Source organism: Alligator mississippiensis, chromosome 1, assembly GCF_030867095.1.
Source record: "Alligator mississippiensis isolate rAllMis1 chromosome 1, rAllMis1, whole genome shotgun sequence".
Taxonomy (NCBI): Eukaryota; Metazoa; Chordata; order Crocodylia; family Alligatoridae; genus Alligator; species Alligator mississippiensis.
This window is the reverse complement of record NC_081824.1, coordinates 189,634,041-189,652,197: the sequence shown is the minus strand read 5'-3', so window position 1 is coordinate 189,652,197 and position 18,157 is coordinate 189,634,041. Positions and strand designations below refer to the sequence as shown.

Sequence of the window (18,157 nt, the reverse complement as noted above, 5' to 3'; positions counted from 1 at the left end):
GTGTGTCTATGTGAGAGGTGTGTATATGAGGAGTGTGTAAGCGTGTGTTTATGTGAGAAGAGTGTGAACATGTGTCTATGTGAGGGTGTGTGTATATGCAAGGAGCGTGTGTGTACGACGAGCGTGTGTCCGTGTGTGAGGGTGAGCCGGCTCCTCCTCCGGGCCCGAGAGCCGCGGGCGCCTTGCATCACCGGCCCGCGCCAACCCCCTCCCGCCCTTCCCTCCCGGGGCAGGCTATTAATAGCATGACATCAGCGGGGCCGGGCGGCCAGGCGCATACCAGCGCTCGCCCGCGCCTATATAAGGCGGGTGATGCAACCCCGCGCCGAGCCAGAGTCGCGGGGAGGCGCAAGCAGGCAGGCAGGCGGCACGCGCTCCTCTCTGCTCGCCGCCAGCCCGGACCTGCCCGGCGGCCCCGTCCCCGTCCCCGTCCCGCCGCCGCGGACCCTCCGGCTCGTGTCTGAGCCCGCGCTGCCGTGCGGCGGGAAGGTGAGTGTCCGTCACGGGGCGCGCCCGGGGAACAGCGCAAACGAAAGTAAAAGTGCAGCCAGCGCCGGGAGCCCGCCTGTCCCGGGCTGGGCGGATGCTGGAGCACCTCCGCGGCCGGCTGGAGGGGGCGTCCCGCCCGGCGCGGGCCCGGAGGCACCTGTAGGGCTGGGGCCGCCTCCCGCGGCCCACCTGCGCGGCCCGAGCCCCCGGGCTGTGACGACACAATGGGCGGCGCGGAGGGGTTCGGGGCCGCGGGGCGTCCCGCGAGTGAGGCAGGACTGAGCCGGGCTGTGACAAGGTGGGTGGGAGGCGCTGAGGCCGCTGAAGGTCCCCGCCGGGGGGGACAAGGGCTTGCCGCCCCGGCAGGCCGAGAGGGAGTTGCGACCGAAGTGCCCCCCACTGCACTCCTGGGAGCCTTGCTGAGCTGTGCAGCCGAAGGGAGGTGTCCTGAAACCTTCGCGGTGTCCGCCTTCAACTTCAAGCGCGCATCTAATCCCGTCCCGCGCGCAGCAGTGCCTGGGGTGGGCGGGATGTGTCCGGCCGTGAAGCGGGCCGTCCTCCTGTGGGATAGCCCGGGTCGCGGCCAGGGTAAGGAGTCATTCATTTGACAAAGTGAAGTGGTAGTGGGGGTGGCTGGGGGGAGCAGCGGCTTTTTCACAAATTAAACTTCAGTGACTAGCTTCATCTGGCTGCGCAGCTACAGGAAGGGATTGTGGAATATATCGTTATCAGGAAATAGGACTTTTCTTGCTACAGCAGGGGTGCTCCAGCTCCAGTTTGCTGCCAGATCCGTCCCCACCCCCTGGGGCTGCGTCAGCCGGCCCATGGTGGGGAGTCCTGTTGGTCGTGATCCTTCTTCCAGATAGAGCAGTGCAGGGCCCGATCCTGGCACATGAGGTTGGCACAGGACCCCAGAACCTGATCCCAGTGGGCAGGGGGGCTGCACGGGGCCCGATCCTGGTGTGCAGGGCAGATCCAACCCAGCTGGCTTGCAGGACCCCTGTGCTAGATCATCAGATGAAGAACGGGATCCACTTATACCAGGCATGAACTGGGTTCATGTGCCCCAATGCTGCGCAGCACTTTCTGCTCCTGGTAACTTCAGTAGTCTCGGGAAGTTTGGAATGTGTTTATAATCTTGGGTTAATTATTTTTGCCCTCAGTGGACCCTAAATAGTATTAGGTGTTTTAAAAACATAGACTAAGCCAGGTCCCTGCCCCAAATGACTTGATGTCTAAAATAACATGGACTAGAAATTGGAATGAGAAAGCCAAATAAGGCAGGGGGAGCGTGTTTTATTTTTAAATTTTACTCTTATTATTTTAATGCCCCTACAAACAGAAACATTTATCAGTAGAGGAAAGCATCTGCATTATTACCATCACAAGGCACATAGGTAGAAACTTAAATACTGTTCATATTGTTTTTAATTTAATCTTATTTATATTTTGTTAGCATCTAGGAGTCCCAGTCATGGACTAAGACCCCATTGTGCTAGGCACTATAGAAATACAGAATAAAAAAATGATCCATGCCACAAAAGAGCTTACAAAGGGGGATACAGAAAAATAGCTGAAACTAGTCCCGCCCAACAAAATTCAACTCAGAATTCTGCACAACTTCAGTCCCTTAAGGCTCCTCCCTCTCCTACAGCCTGAGTAAACAGAGATGCCTTTCAGCATGTCTGGAAGGTCAGCAGACTGTTTCACACTAGGGGAAAAGCAGCTTTTATAGTTAGGGAATCCCAGCTAACACTCTCCCATCACTCTCTTAAATCTAGACACTGAGCAATTAGGGATGGGGAAACATTTTTCAGCAGGCTTTTCTGATGGTGGTAGTACATTTGATAAAAATGGTCCAACCGTTTTCATGACTTTTTCCATTAAGGCTGTGAATATTCTTGATTTTCTCTGGGTGCTGAAGCCTTTTTTAATGAAAAGTTCACCCACATAAAAATAGGCAAACCACACATGCTGAAAATTCATCAGTGCATATAATTACTTGGTAGGCAGAGAGATGGCATTATTGTTAACTCAGATGCCTGATCTGAATGAATTAGAATTATCCATGTAGAATTAAGCCGTCACCATGAGTGAAAACAAAAGTGGCACTAAAGTACATAGTGAAGACTGCTTCTATCCACTGACAAGGATAGGTTCAGTCCCACTGGAAAATGAAAGAACCTACATAAATATGTTGGCAAATTGCAAAATGGTAAATAACACTGGGTTCTTTTGGCTGAAAGCATGGGGATATTTCTAACTTGTTGGAGAGGAATGTCCTCTAGTTCTCAGATATAGAATTCAAGGATTTCTGTATTTCAAATGTGACTCATGCACAGGGGCTTTCTGAACAAAATTACACAAATTTTCCAAGGTCTCTTGGGACAACAGTTTGTTCCAGAGAATCTTCCTTTCTTTATTAACTGATGTTGAAATCATAGAGCCATTGAAATCAGTAACAACTTCTACATTTGACCTCAGTGGGGGTTGGACTTCACCTGTAGAATTTGGGAACTATTAAGTTATTCTGTTTTGTTGAGTCCAAAAGTCAGGAAGTAGTTGGAAGTTCTTCAAACCTGGGGTTTTATGACTAGGACAAGTGAATTCAACACGCTGATAATTCATTAACCTCAGGTTTTTTATTCATTCTTTAAAAAATACTTAGCTTGGATCAGATTCTGCTCTCCATTACACTCATGTGAACCCAGAGTAAATTTCTGTATAACGAAGTGTAGGATCTGTCTGTCTGTTAAGGCACATTATCTTTACTACCACCCAAAACTGCTAAGATATAATTTTGCCCAAAGGCAATTGCATAAATCTAGGTTGACTACACAGAGCTGTCGCGTGTGTGTGCGTGCATGTGTGTGTGCGCGCGCGCGCGCACATCTACTTACACTGGAATTCTCTCTGTGGCAAGTATTTTGTTATTATGATTACCATGCTTCTCAAGAGCAAGTAACACAATACTGTAACCACACGCTTATAAGATATCAAGATGCCTACACATGGGGAGGGAAGTAGTAAAACCAATAGGGTAAAATAATCCATATCTTATCTCACTTAGAAAATAAAGTATGGATCCACCGTTGGTGTCAGTTGGCATAGTTCCACTGAAATGCCTGCAGTGATACTGATTTATACTAGCAAAACATCTGGCCAAAAATGTTTAACCATTTATAACTCCTTGTTGTTAAGCATGTGTGAAGACCTTTTCAGATTATGTAAGAGAAGAAGAAAATAAGTAACTTCACGTTTCCCATTCTTTCTTCCCCCTGAATAAGTACAGACAGTCAAAAAGCCTAGGGCTGAATCGATTCAATCTTTGCAGGTTAGTCTAAGCTGCATAGATTGAACTGATAAGTAAGTGAACAGATGTTCACTTTTGATCTCCAAAATGCAGTCGCATGCCTGCAGTGGCTCAGGCCAGAGGCTGCAGGGGCGGGGTGCTAGAGAATACCTCCCTGCTTGGCTGGAGCAGACAGTTTGGGCCACGGCTAGCTTGCCCACCCTGTGAGGTGGAGGGCTTTGCAAGGGAGGTGTAAAACATCCTGGGATGCTGAGGGACTGAGAGTTAACTTGAATCTGAGGGCATCTGGGACAGAAGTTCAATAAACCAATTTAACCTAAATCAGTTAAATCTGGTACTATATTCATCCACGTTTATCTTAAACTGGTTTCGGCCTTTTTGCTCACTGAACTTCTGTTGTGTTACATATGTGAACCAGTTTCCAATCACTTAAACTGGGTTGCATGTAATTTCTGTCCCTCTGTGTCTATGGCTAGATAGCCCCAAGACAATACAGCTCTTGGCATTTTGTGCCAATTGCTTTGCAGAATTTTATAACTGGATCATTAAGCACATTCACTAACCTGATCATAACAATTTTGTATCCACTGGAAACTTAAATGTAAAGTGGATTACACTTAGATTAAAAGTGGAGTTGCTGTAGATTTACATAGCTGTAAATGAGAACAGGTTGTGGTCCATTCTTTTCAAATTCAGCTATAGTAGTATAGCTCTTTGGACAGGGGAACCCATGTATTTGGTGTCTGTCTCTCTTTCTAAACTGTACATAAACTTCCTAATTTGCCATTTTTAATTCCAAGCTTCCTTTGCCTATTCTTACCCTACATTTTTCAGAATGCACAGATCTTACAATTATCCTTTTTCAGAAAATTCCTAAAAATAGACTTGCATTAAAAAAGGTAAAATCCAAAAGAAAATAAAACATCCATAGAAATGAAAACAATTCACCTGATCTTGAACTGCTTGGGTAATAATAACAGAATGCAGAATGGCTCATATAATATGGCAAACACCATTCTTTTGTAACCATCATAAACTACAATGTCAATTCTCGTACCTTATTGTGAAACTCTGTACTAGCTTTATAAATATATCTATAAGAGTACACATGTTTATGTTAATGTGTATGTTTATATGTATATATCCATAAGTACACACATAGTAGAAGAATGTAGTTCCAACCTCTGTTAAAATAAATTGGGGACTGGTTGACAGGTTAAAAGATCCAGCTTTCTTCTAGTGAACGGTTTTGGCATGTAAAGGTTATTGAAGGCTATTCAGTATAATTTATATATTTATTTTTGACCTTTCAGCAAAATGATGCTCCAACACCCAGGCCAGGTATCTGCATCTGAAGTCAGCGCCTCTGCAATTGTCCCTTGCTTGTCCCCTTCGTTATCACTAGGGTTTGAAGATTTCACAAATCTAACCCCCCTGGTGAAAGAAGAATTGAGATTTGCCATTCAAAATAAGCGCCAATACCACAGGATGTCTTCTACATTGGACACAGTGACAATTTCAGAAAGAATGGTTGAAACATCTGTTCTGAAAGCAGAGGTACCTTTCTTTAATTATTTCAGTTTGATTAACATTCTAACATCACTTCACTACAAAATGCACTGAAAATCAAGAAAGATAGCATCTCCAATACCTATAGATCCTAAGACCTAAATCTGTCAATATCTTCAGTGCTCTAGTCCCTGTTTTCTTCAGATGCTGATACTTTTCACATCATTTATGGCTAGTAATTAACCAGTTCATTTTTAGCTGGACACAAGTAATGATTCCTTATTTGTGGAAGCGAGCATTCTGTTCTGTTTAGAGCAGAAGCTGGTCTGTGTCTTGCTTGATTTTTACATCGAGAGGGCTATCTCAATGAAGAAAACCTGAATTGGTTGTAAACCATTAATTGTTTGTAAACCTAGCTGTGAACTAAAAGAAGAATGTTATGCCATTTGATGGCACTGTCTTCTAAGAGAACTTATTATGCAATACCTGGGCTCACATGGCCTCCTTGTGAACTCATGCATACTGGGATAAACCAGAAGTACCTCTACCAAAGCTGTTGGAGTTACAGAAGTTTATGGCACCCAAGTAACTAAGCTAAGAATTTGGACCAGAGGGCCAGCATTACTCTGAACTTACACTGGAATAAAAGACAACAGAACAAACCTTCAAAGATCAGTAAACTTTGTGAGATCCCCTCAGTACAATCTTCAGGTAAAACGGCTGCTTGACATCACCAGCTGTTCTATCCATAAAGGTGATGGGATCAGGCTCAGATCTAGATTTTTGCAAAAGAAGTAGTGGCTGCTACTAAACCATCAGATTAAGAGTCGGATCCTGTACATTTTTATTACTTAGACAGAGTTTCTACAGTTTTAAAATAACTGAATGATTAGTCATTAGGATAAAATGTTGACTTTCATACCTTAAATTAGTTTTCAGGATATAACCCATCTGGTACCTCACTCTGATCTCAGTTACACCATGCTTTTTGTTGACAAACTTAGTGGAGTTTCTCCAGTCTTGCACTGTTGTAAATGAAATGAGAATCATGTCCGCAGGCTGGCTGACACTGTTGGTAACACACGTATTGCAGTGAACAGTCTACAAAACAGAGCTATTATTGCTTTAGAGCAGTTATCAAAATGATGCTACTGTGTTTGCTGCATCACTCTAAATATGTGCACCTCTTTTGAATGTTCCTAGTTTGCACCGGAAGAAGATGAAAGGAAAAAGAGGAGAAGGGAAAGGAATAAAATTGCAGCTGCAAAATGCCGAAATAAAAAGAAGGAAAAAACAGAATGTTTGCAGAAAGTAAGTTACTGACTTTGACTGTTCTTACCCTGTTTTCATCCTGCCACTGTTGGACTAGAATTTAGTACCCCTCAGAGGTGGGTGTGGGCCAGGGAGGTTATACGGATTGCACCATGGCCCACCTGTCCAATTGAGGATCAAGCAAAGCTTTATTGGCTACACACGCACGCGCACACACACACACACACACACACACACACACACACACAGAGTGCTAAGCAGTAATGCTACACACATCATTGTGAATCTCACCACGCTGCAACAATCTTGGGTGGGTTTCATGAGAATTCTCAATCAGCTCGCCCTGCTGAGATAAGGCTCCCAGTTTCCATGTCTGCATTGATCACCCGATGTTTCTTGGGACGTAGTCCAGCAGAGAGACAACTTCATTGTACTTTGCTGTTTCTTTTATGACTTGGTGTGATGTCATCGTTGCTAGGCAGTTGCTAGGCACTGTTGCTACCCTATTTTATTTTTCTAAGCAGTTCTATCTTTCTTAGCAATATTTACAATTACAGTCTCCAACTTAGACACCACAAACCTGTTGCTCTTAATTCCTCAAGGTTGGTTTCTTGTTGTTTTCCTTTTACTGGGACTTCTTGACCTGACTTTTTTCCCTGTCTGCTGTTTGGTTGTTCTGCTAAGTCTCCAGGTTTAAGTGCAAAACTGCACATCAGCTATTTGAGCCAATCTGGGGTTCATCCAGGGGATTCTGGGAGTTCTAGTTACTCATGTCAAGTAGTTGCAATAAGCCTATCTTTTCCTCTCTACACCACTACTACTGAGCAAATAAACAAGGTAGAAGAATGCAACTGTCTGCAAAGCCCTTTGAAATTCTTTGATGGATGGCAGTATAAATACACACACACACACACACACACACGAGGTACACCGGTACATCAGTCCGATATCAGATTGGCACTGATATAAAGAAAATTGATTATCAGAAATCGGTCTGATGCGGCCGATAAATGCCTGTGTGTGTGCACAGCCACAGCACAGCACGCAGGTAGCGAGGAGCACAGCCCAGCAGCTTGGAGAGTTGCCTCCAGCTGGTAAGTCCGGTGTGGTGGAAGGAGAGGGGGGAGGGAAGTGGTATGGGGGGCAGATGAACACGCCCTCAGTGAGGGAGGGAGTGGGGCTGGGGCAGGCACTGCCTAGGTGGGTGGCGTGTGGGCCAGAGCTGCAACTCGTCCAGGAGGTACACCGGGAGTGGGGGATTCTGGGGTGCGCTCACATGCCTTCCTGGGGTGTGCGCAGCGGTGGGAGCTGCCCTCCCTTCCCTGTGCCCCCTGGATAAGCCACGGCTTCGTCTCATACCCTGCCCCGGCTGGGCAGCACGTGCTCCAGCCCCACTCCTCCCTCACTATGGAGGCCTTAATCTGCCCCCCCACACACACCCATTCCCTCTCCCATTCCCTTCCACCATGACAGATTTACCAGCTGCATACAGCTGTGTTGGAAATCGAATCGGTATCAGCCAATATGCCTCCTTTAAAATCAGCTATCGGTATCAGCCCCCCAAATCTGTCAGTGCACCCCTAATATGCACATGCACTTATGTATGTATCTTAGTGAAAACTGAAAATATCTGAAAAAGCACTATAGAATCAATAACAATTGCTGCTGCTCTAAAAAACAGAAGTGCTTTTGTGTGGATATTAATTTACAAATGTATACAAAACGCTGGAAGAATTTAAAATCACTTTTCATGTCCATGATGTCTGTTACAAATCTTAATCAGTTATAACTTCTTCATGACCCAGGTTGATCTCTCTGTGAAATGGATGTCTAGTTACAATGACTAATATAGTAGGTTAAAATTAGAGAGATATCTCATCTGGTATTTGATTAAAACTCTTGATCTTTTCAGTTAAATCATGTTTACAGATAGCAAGCCTAGGTGTTACTACTATAGTTTATTAGTCCTTTAAGATGACAGCACTGTAAAACAGGTGATGCCGTGAAGTCCTTCAGTTTCACAAAGGACAAGAATGGGCATGTAGTACCCCTTGCAGTTTTCATGTCTCTCTCTGTTACCAAGTTTGGGATTAATAGCTTTTAATATTTAGGATATTTAAGACACTAAGGAGTCTCTCAAAGACCCCATATGACCAACCTTACAAAGGAGTGCTAAGAGGATGGGCTTCTTCTTAAACCCTTCCTGACATTACCTCTTTGTCCAGAAGTGTTTGCCAGGAAGATGCCAGAAATATTGTACTGCCTCCATAGCACTTTAAGTTTCTGTTAGTCTGGAAAAAGGAAACCAGGCAAAGTCTCAGATTTTGCACTTTCTCTAGGCTATTGGGCTGCCCTGAATAAGTTCATTATGACCTACTTTTTTGGTAGCGGTCAGTAAGATCCCTTTTCGGCAAAGAAATCTATGACAAATAGTTCTGTTAACTTTATTGTAGGCATCCAGAGTCTCAAAAAGCCTGTAAATACTATTCTGTAACCTAGGCTCCTAAACCCTGCTACAATATCATGTCAGATTCAAACGCTATATTTTAAAGCCTTTCCTGCCCTACGAAAAATGGTGTATTCTTACATTGTGTTAGCCAAGGTACAATAACTAACAGGCAGGAAAATTTTAGGGAAGACAAGTCAATTTGCAGTTTAAACACATTTCGGTATTTTATGGTTCAAGACAAACCTTAGCCTTTCTTGTAGTCTTTATGTTGGGCCAAAGTGAGTGAAAATTATAAACTACCGTGTCATCAGTAGGATTTTATCAAATGGTAGGGTAGTGTAAAAGTGATGCTGTACCTGTGATGATCTAGATATTATGTGAGAGGCAAGGATTTCTTAGGGTAATTACTCACCCCAAGAAATCCTTGCCTCTCAGATATTAGCTACCTTGAGATAAGAACATACCTTTTCCTAGTGAGGACACACTTGGTTAAATCTTTTAGGCCTAAGATTAAAACCAAGATTGACAGCTGTTTTTTACTGTAAGATTCACCTCAAAGATTACACTTCAGTGAGGTAGGTGAATTTGTGTTTTTATATATGTGGAGTTAAAAAATGGCTATGACATAATGATTTTGTAAAAATAAAACCTTATTCCTAAGGGTAATTGTTTGAGCTGGGAGTTGAGACCTATCAGTGGGCCAGTGCAGTAAGCTTGATATGCAGGTTACCCATGTAAATCATATACTCTTGCCCACTCCTCTCCCACAGTGTTATTAAATTAGAAGAACTCTTGCATAATAGGATAAAGTAAAAAACAGGTAGTTTGTTATATTTAAAAAAAACCCCACAGTTCTGCTGCAGTCACATTAAATTTAAAAATTGCACGATTGGAATCCTTTTGGTAAAACTTACCTCGTAGGACAAAGGTCAGGGTAGGTCAATTTTATAAACCTAGCATCATTGACAGTCCCTTTTTAACCTATTTTTTGTAGCAGACTGTGGCAGTGTTCTAGTGGAACACTGGTTACAGGTGGCATTTCCAAATGACATGCGGGTTTATGGAACAGCACCTGATGTATGTTTTGCACCCTGGTAGGTAATGTAACATTCTAGCAAGCTAATACAAGGGCACAAATAATCTAGGTCAAATTCTGATCACTTCAACCAGTACATATCTAAAGCAACTCTCATCCAAAGGCAATGGATTTATTCTGCATGTACACCAGGCAGAAGTTGACATTGTGACTATTTTTCTTTCAAGGGCAAAGACCACATTTTGAATCTATTCTCTAAACTATTACAAACTGGTGATGTATAGCTTTATAGTTGTGCACTATTAGAAACATGTAGTTTCTGTCTAAAATAGCCATCATGCCTTGCTACCAATAAAGGGCTGCTACTCTCAGTCTAATAGCTATGTCTCTGCTCTGTGGCTAGGAATCAGAAAAACTGGAAACTATCAACGCAGAACTAAAAGCCCAGATTGAAGAACTAAAGAATGAGAAGCAGCATTTGATATACATGCTCAATCTCCATAGGCCTACTTGCATAGTCCGAGCGCAAAATGGGAGAACGCCTGAGGATGAAAGGAACCTCTTTATTCAACAGATCAAAGAAGGAACATTACAGGGCTAAGTGACAATGATGAGGCAAAACGAAGAGTCCTCATAAGTACATCTCCACACCAAAAATCCAGAATCCACGGAGGATCTGACTTAAGGTGTATCTGCAGGATTCTATTAGTCAAAAACCAATAGGCAGGAGGGTTGCTTTGTTAAGCAGGAAGGATTGTGTTGGCTCAGCTGTGATCCTTCCCCTCAAAAGACTTGTTCATGCTCAAGTCAGAGTCCTCTGCCTCACCTCTAGGTTTTAGTACATCACATGTGCTGTTCCTAGAAGCTACCAACAACAACCGCAGAAGTTTTACATTTCTGCTTGTATACAGTACCTGCACTCATGATGTCTGTGCTAGAACACTATGACTTCCAATGATGCACTTCATACAGACAGCAGTGCTGGATGGACACTACCTTTCCTTGTTGCTAGTAGGAAAAGCAGACAGAGTATTTTCAAAGCTTTCAAGTTTTCAGAATGATGCGTTCTGGAAGAATGTGTTGGTATATAATAATGCATTTTAACCTAATGCAAAAAAGCCTTTAGTTTCAAATTGAGCATTGTATTTTTTTTTCTTTACATCACTTGTGTGGGTTTTTGTATGACTCATCTCAGACTTTGATTCTGAGAAGTTTAGTAGGTGTGACAAGCATCAATATCTTGCAAAATGTCCATGTAGCTAAAAAAAAAAAAAGTTTGCATTTACTGAACTGGAGCTTACCCATTGTTCTTCAGCTTGCAGTTGTGCCATGAAATACAGCCAGGCACTGCCCTGTGAGCACTCAATGCACAATACCCAATATACACAGTATTTCAAAGCAGTTATAGGGATCAAATTTACACAGTAAAAGTAGACTTGCCAAATCTGAACTTCCTTAAAAATGAGTTCCTGGGTCCTATGCTTTAATTTTACTGAAGTATTACTCATTCTGTTTGAAATTCACCTCTGTGTGGAGAGTTAGTTGAAGTGTGATACATCACTTAAGTCCTAATTTGAGGCTATACATGTACTGTTGCTGTAATTTAATATACATGTATTTTTAAGAATGTCCTATCTTGTGCTGGCCCTCTGTGCAGGTGTGAATGGCATTCTCTAAGACAGAATTAGCTGGGAAAGGATTCAGTGAGTTTTGTTTGAAATAAGGACTGCAGGACTGAATCTGAAGTTTGTGAATCATAGAAAATGGAAGTGGAAAAGACTTAGATTACCTAGGATTTGATCCTGCAAACTTTCACTTGTTAGTAATTCTTACTTATACACTTCAGTGGGACTCGTTCCAAGAGTAGCTCTTATGCACACGACTAAGGTTTTGCGGGACTCTAATCCAACACTCTGTCAAGATTACTTCCTATTGTCATATGATTCATAAAAAACATCTAGCTTTTCTGTTATATTTTGGTGGGGACTGCAGTCAATCACAATGCTGTTTGGAACCCCAAAATGGACTAAGACTTTGCTGTAATGAGTAATTATTTTTACTTTTTATTAAAATCTAACCCTAGATGTTTTGAACTACTAATAGAGCTGCTAGACAAAAGAACTAGAGCTATGAGTGTTGAAATTCTGATGTTTCTGTGAAATCCTCAGATTGTAAGAATAATATTTAATAGAATTAAACAGTTTTCTGTAAAAGAAAATATTATCCTTATTTATCACTAATATCCTAATAAGTTGAGCTAATAAATATTGCAAACCAGACAAAACTGAAAACACAAGTGCTGTGCCGTTTTTTGTTTATTTTCACTTGTTGGTGTCTAATATTATATATTCCTAAATTCAATGGTTCTGTTTGGGACACCACTTCTAAAAAATATATAAATGCCTAATCCTTGCCTCACATGAGGCACTGACTATTTTGCAGCATCAGATAATAGCAATTACACTTTCCAAAGTTCCAGACCTCCATCAGTGGTGTCTAACAGCATAATGTCCCACTTTAAACAGAGCAGACCAGAGGAATAGAGCTTACAGTACATAATATTTTACACCAGTTGTGCAGTGTTGAAATTGCATTTTTAATCTAAAATAATATACAGACTAAACCAATAGATACCTCAACCATCAGCTTCTTACTTTGCGAGTCCCAGATGAGTATATCAGATATCATACCTGATCTTATGTTACTTTTATATTCTGCAACAGAACTTCTTAATACACTTTCCTAAGATCTGGATATATTGTAATGTCCTCTATCATGTATCAGCTGTGTACTTCATGTACCTGAAAAGTGAATGTATACAAATACAATGCACTGGGCCAGATTAATCCTGGGTACAGTTGTGAGGCACTTCCACTGACTTCAGTGAAGGTTGCTTACCTCCTGTTCCTGCTGCAACTCCACTGTCTTAAATGGAGTTCTTTAAGGGATTAATTTGGCCCATTGTCTGTCTGACACAGGAAATTCCTGAAATGTGTTACAATTACCTTGTAAAATAACTTTTCATTGGTATTTGAATTCTGTAATATGGATTTATTAGATTTAGGCACCATCCAGATACCATACTCCTTGTCTTTGTCTCTTGTGTATCAAATTTCAACCAAGGTAAAAAGTTTGTCACCTCTACTGTTATAAGGTGTTAGCACAAAAACTGGTACCACTTATTGTTAATCACTATTACAAAACTCATGTCTCTCCTTTAGGGATTTTGTATGGTTGCTCTTAACCATATTACTGGTGACGCAGGCGTCATGCTTTTGCTGCTTGAGTTAAACGTAAATGTTATTTACTAGCATGCCAAATATTAATATGGTACCACTACTTTTGTTAGGAGTTAATCTGTCTTTATTTCTGTCTGTTCAATCACAGCTGCTTCCGTGTGTGTGTGTGTGTGTGTGTGTGTGTGTGTGTGTGCGTGCACGCGCGTGTGCACGTGTATGGCATAATTGGGAAGTTATGGTACTTTGAATATTCCCAGGAAAGCAATGTTTAAAGTCTAGACAGGAGCAATGCATTATATGGGTTAAGTAAATGTCTAGTTTATTCAGGAGAACCTATAAAAATGCATTAAAACAATTTGTTTTCTATTCTTGAGTTTGTTTTGATACTTTAATAAAAAATAATTAATATCCATTTGTTCATGTGTGACTTAATTCATTCTGAGATTCATTCAAAGTTTAGAAACTGCTTCTTTTCCTAGAACAATACTGGAAGGCAGGACTCCTGACTTTCATTTCCGGCCTTGCAACTTGCTATGTGGTCTTGGATGAGTCATTTCAGTTGTTCAAATTTAAGTTTTACTCATCTGTCAAACTGAGAGAACCATTTTATTGGGATGCTCTTAATATTTCTATTGCTTTAGAGTGATCAGATAGAAGGTGCCATGAAAAGCAAGGTGTTAAAAATAATTTCCTTGGAGGAGACGGGAATGTTAAGAAAAATGGCCAACATGTTTCTGCAAAAACGATCATCTACATTAATACACCAAAGTCCCCAAATATTGTAGAAGTGTTTTGCTTCTCACAGGTACTGTCATAAAATGTTGGTCTTGGTATGTTGCAAATGATCATAACCCTTAATGTAGTAGAAATTGTAGAAGGTTAGACCAGGAGCCCAACTTGTAAATCACAAACCAATAAACACATAAATCCAAAACCTAGTTGACTAACTGTTTAAAATTTGACCTTGAATTTCCTCTAGGAGTTCCCTCAGAATCTAGGTAGAATTTGGGGCCTAGCGTTTTTGACACTTTATTTTTCTTTATATATGCAAGTTCCTTATCATAACAACTTTTAAAGCATGACACTAGCCAGTCTGTCCATCTGCATTTATCATACATTGTCTCCTATCTATGCTGTCATCTGCAATCATGCTTTAGCTCTGCTTTGCTTAATCTTTTGTAAGTCAGCTGTTTGTCTTCAACACAGTCATGTGTTGTTGTGTTTTTTTTTTAATGTGACCAAAAGACTAAAGATTTCTGATTCTAGTGTTTTTACACTTGGTCTGAAATGTATGAATTGAACCCATATAACTGTACATACATACACCAGCTATTACATTCCTAATACAGACATTACTGCAAGAGTGAGGCACTGGAATGTAAGTTCTAGGATCTGTTCTTGCTATGTTTCAGTTCTTTGCCTGATGTAAATTAGTATAGTTCCACTGATGTGAATTTTAATCCATGAAGAACTATTAAACAGAACAGTCAAGGATGTATCCTCTCACATGCTTACACCAGTGACAGCGGATGACAGAAGAACCCTTCAGATATACCTTGTTCATATGCTCTCCTTCAAAAGCATCTACTGCTGCGGCCATGGAAACAATACTGGGCTAGAAGAAATCTTGGTCTGACTGTTTTTATGTAACAGAGGTTATTTAAATACCATCTGACCCTGCATGTCTGGAGATGTTTAATGCAAATGAAAGATGGCAAATTCAAAACTGAAGAAAGAACCTTTTCATACAGTGAACAGTTAGGCTGTGGAACTCATTGCCACAAGCTGTTTCCAAGACCAAGAACTATGGCAAGATGCAAAGAAGGACTAGATAATTGTACAGATAATAAAACATCCAGTTATGAGGTTAAATTAAGAGTGTGAAAATTATATAAATCTCATGTTTCTGTTCCCAAAATAATTGCTACCTTTTAAGGATTGGGATGAGACCTCCTGGGACACAAGTATCCCACAGTTACCGTTTTTTTTTTTTATAACAATATCCTTGGAAGCAACTGGTGCAGGCCACTTGTTGGCAGGATGCTGGATGTTGGGTCTGGTCCAATTTGGCAATTCCCATGTTCCCAGGTTTGTACAGTATCCACAACTGGGGACTCTGGTACATACTATTATTATTAATTTTTATATTAAGTTATGATGTATCAGGAATACTTAGCATACCTCACTGATTTATAGAAACAGTCTGGTCATATATTTGGCTTATAATGTTGGACCCCATTCTTTAAAATGCAAGTTAAGATAAGAAAAGTGACAAGTTTGAAAATAGGAATGTATCATTTAAAAGATCATCTCTTCAGTGAGCATTTGAAATAAGGTCTGCTGACTTAAGAGATATGTTGGGCCAGCCCTAGCTATTTTGCTGCCCTTTCTCTACTATATTCACAGAGCTAATTGCATTGACCAATGAGAAGCTGCTACTAATTAGTTGGCTCTAGAAATGCTGCCCTGGGCAACTTACCAGTTTGTCCAAAGAATGGGCCTGCTCTGATGACAGGAATAATCATTTACTATTTTTCAGTCTTGTTAGACACACAAAGACACCACTGCTAAGAGGGAATGAGTTTGGACAATATTCTTGATGCTGCATTGCTTCTGACTGCAGAATCTTTACTATTACTACTGAAAATGATACATAGGCCAGAAAAAAACATTGATTTGCAGTTCCCAAGTCCAGTATGTAGAGTTGTCACTTAGAAACATCTTCAGACATGTCAGGTGCACAAATATGATATGGAAGTAAAATGAGAAGTAAAGTTGGGAGCCTACAATGCCATTTTCTACATTTCAGACTATAGCAACTGTATACAAACAGACTTGGAAGAACCCAGGCACATCTGAGCATAGCTAATATTATGGGAAGTTTTCATTTGAAGACAGTTGTCAAGCCTATGGCCCATTGGGCTAATATGGCAAGCAGGTTCTGCAGCTAAGGGCATAAGGGAGTGATATGGCTAACATTACAGCAGGCTGCTCTGACTGTACCCTTCTGCTGCCTTAAGTTAAACTGTACCCTTCAGAGCCACAGTGAGATGCCTTAACTGCCCTGCCCCTGTGGGTAGGCTAACAAAAATACTCATAGTAAATTTAATGTCATGCAAAAGCATTATTTTATCCAGCATGTTGCCAGATCCTGCAGCTGGCATTTGCTAATGCCAGCACAGTAGAAGGGACTATATTTCAAATACAGACCATTCTTCTTCATATCTTTAAATTCAGAGATATTATTAACACATGTAAAGTTTCTCCTGTATAGAAGGCACTGCAGCCATGACTCACTTGCTAAAACAAGGGGCACCTTCTCTCCCTCTCTTGAGTAAGCTGTGCTCTCCCATTGCCCTCTTTCTTCCTTGTCTGGTACAGTAACAGCTCCCTATCTCATTTAAGTCTATTTTAACTTTGCAAACAGAAGTGGAGTGACACTAAATCAGTAGTGCAGGGTTGCACAAATGGCTAGAAACCGAGTTAGAACAAGAACTAACAAGAACAGGATCACTGTTGCCAACTTTTACAAGTTAATCAAATGTTCTTAAAGTTCTATCTCCTGGAGGCATGTGAATAGGTGAGAATCTCAATCCCCATGGAGAAAAACTTGAAAATGTTACCAGATTATATGGCAAAAGTTCAGAAACCAGTCAAAAATAAAAGCAACTCAAAATATATTAGGTGTTTTTAAACTGCATGAATTTGTAAGCAAATCTTATGGGTATGTTTGGCCCTGACTTATGATCTTATAATGCATAAGGTTGATCATATTCTATTCCTCCTGTAACAACTAAGGATGCTGCTGCTAAAGTTATCAATTATCTGTGGTGTCTGAAAGGCTCTAAAGACTAGGCTTAGTGAAAAGAAACTTAAAATTAATGGCGAGAGCAAAAAAAGGTGAGTGTTTATAAAACTGTACTTGCTTTCAAGGTAACATGCAAACATCTCACTGCTCTCTGAACTAAGCTAAAGGCAGTGAGCAAAACTCTTTGTAAATTCATCTTCATAGGTATTTTTATGTTGATTCCCATGGCAGCATTCTGTTCCGTTCTTGAGCCTCCAGTCCCTTTGTGTAGTGATTCTCCACTTCATTTCTCTTTAGAAATCAGTACTTGAATGAACATAATGTTCCAGGGCCTGCTTATATGAAGACAGTGGGAGAATCCCATCAGTTATAGTAGTTATTATTCCAAAGGAAGTTAAAACAGTGCTAAGTTTGCATAATTAAGCATTCAAAGACCAGGAAATACTAATGTTAAGGTTTCAAGTAGAAGCTTAAGCATGTCTTGTGTATATGGCAAAGAATATCTTGTGGGGAGTGTTTAAAGAGCACAGTGCCCTGCCAAGGAGTGAGATATATACCTCAGCCTGCATACCAGTAGCTGCATATGAGGGTGGGCAATTATTTTAGCTGTAGGGCTACTTAATGAGTTCTGGTGAGCTGTCAAGGGCTGTAAAGGTAGCCATGTGCCCCATGCCCTGGTCACCACCTTGAAACTGGAAATCCTGCCCCTGACCTTTGCCACCATAAGTCCCTCCTCTTGCCCCCAGAAGTACTCCTTTGCGGGAGCAGGTGTTCATCTTGGAACCAGAAAAAAAAATCATATGCTAAAAATCAAACATCTACTATAACATATTTTAATTTTATTTTTTAAATATTTTGTCCCGATGTATGTGTGTTTGCACAGTGTATACAGAGGTGATTGAATAATAGCTCAAAATAAAGTATTACTCTTGTACAGTGTGTGTGGTGTGTATGTGGGGCATGTGTGGGGGAGTGGGTGGGTGTGTGGTGGGGTGTGTGGTGGGGTGTGTATGTGTGTGGGGGGAACGTATAGAGGGGTGAG

The 18,157-nt window shown here is 41.3% G+C and overlaps 1 protein-coding gene and 1 long non-coding RNA gene across 2 annotated transcripts; one reads left to right on the top strand and one right to left on the bottom strand.

Moving 5' to 3' along the window:
* Window positions 1-313: 313 nt before the first annotated feature.
* ATF3 (activating transcription factor 3) lies at window positions 314-13,719 on the top strand. Its single transcript, XM_006268123.4, has 4 exons — window positions 314-489; window positions 5,116-5,359; window positions 6,515-6,622; window positions 10,472-13,719. Exons 2-4 carry the CDS (start codon window positions 5,120-5,122, stop codon window positions 10,667-10,669), a joined length of 546 nt encoding a protein of 181 aa, XP_006268185.1. The 5' UTR covers window positions 314-489; window positions 5,116-5,119; the 3' UTR covers window positions 10,670-13,719.
* LOC132245505 (uncharacterized) lies at window positions 5,084-6,524 on the bottom strand. The gene is made up of 3 exons (XR_009457232.1): window positions 6,234-6,524; window positions 5,975-6,086; window positions 5,084-5,236 (listed from the first exon to the last, which is right to left on the bottom strand). It is a non-coding gene; the product is annotated as an uncharacterized LOC132245505 (long non-coding RNA).
* Window positions 13,720-18,157: the final 4,438 nt, after the last annotated feature.

Excerpts from the sequence above, each read along its gene's own strand:
- ATF3 (XM_006268123.4), top strand. The coding sequence starts at position 5,120 with ATGATGCTCCAACACCCAGGCCAGGTATCTGCATCTGAAGTCAGCGCC. Across the intron at positions 5,360-6,514 it reads CATCTGTTCTGAAAGCAGAG|TTTGCACCGGAAGAAGATGA; the intron begins GTACCTTTCTTT and ends GAATGTTCCTAG. Across the intron at positions 6,623-10,471 it reads AAACAGAATGTTTGCAGAAA|GAATCAGAAAAACTGGAAAC; the intron begins GTAAGTTACTGA and ends CTCTGTGGCTAG.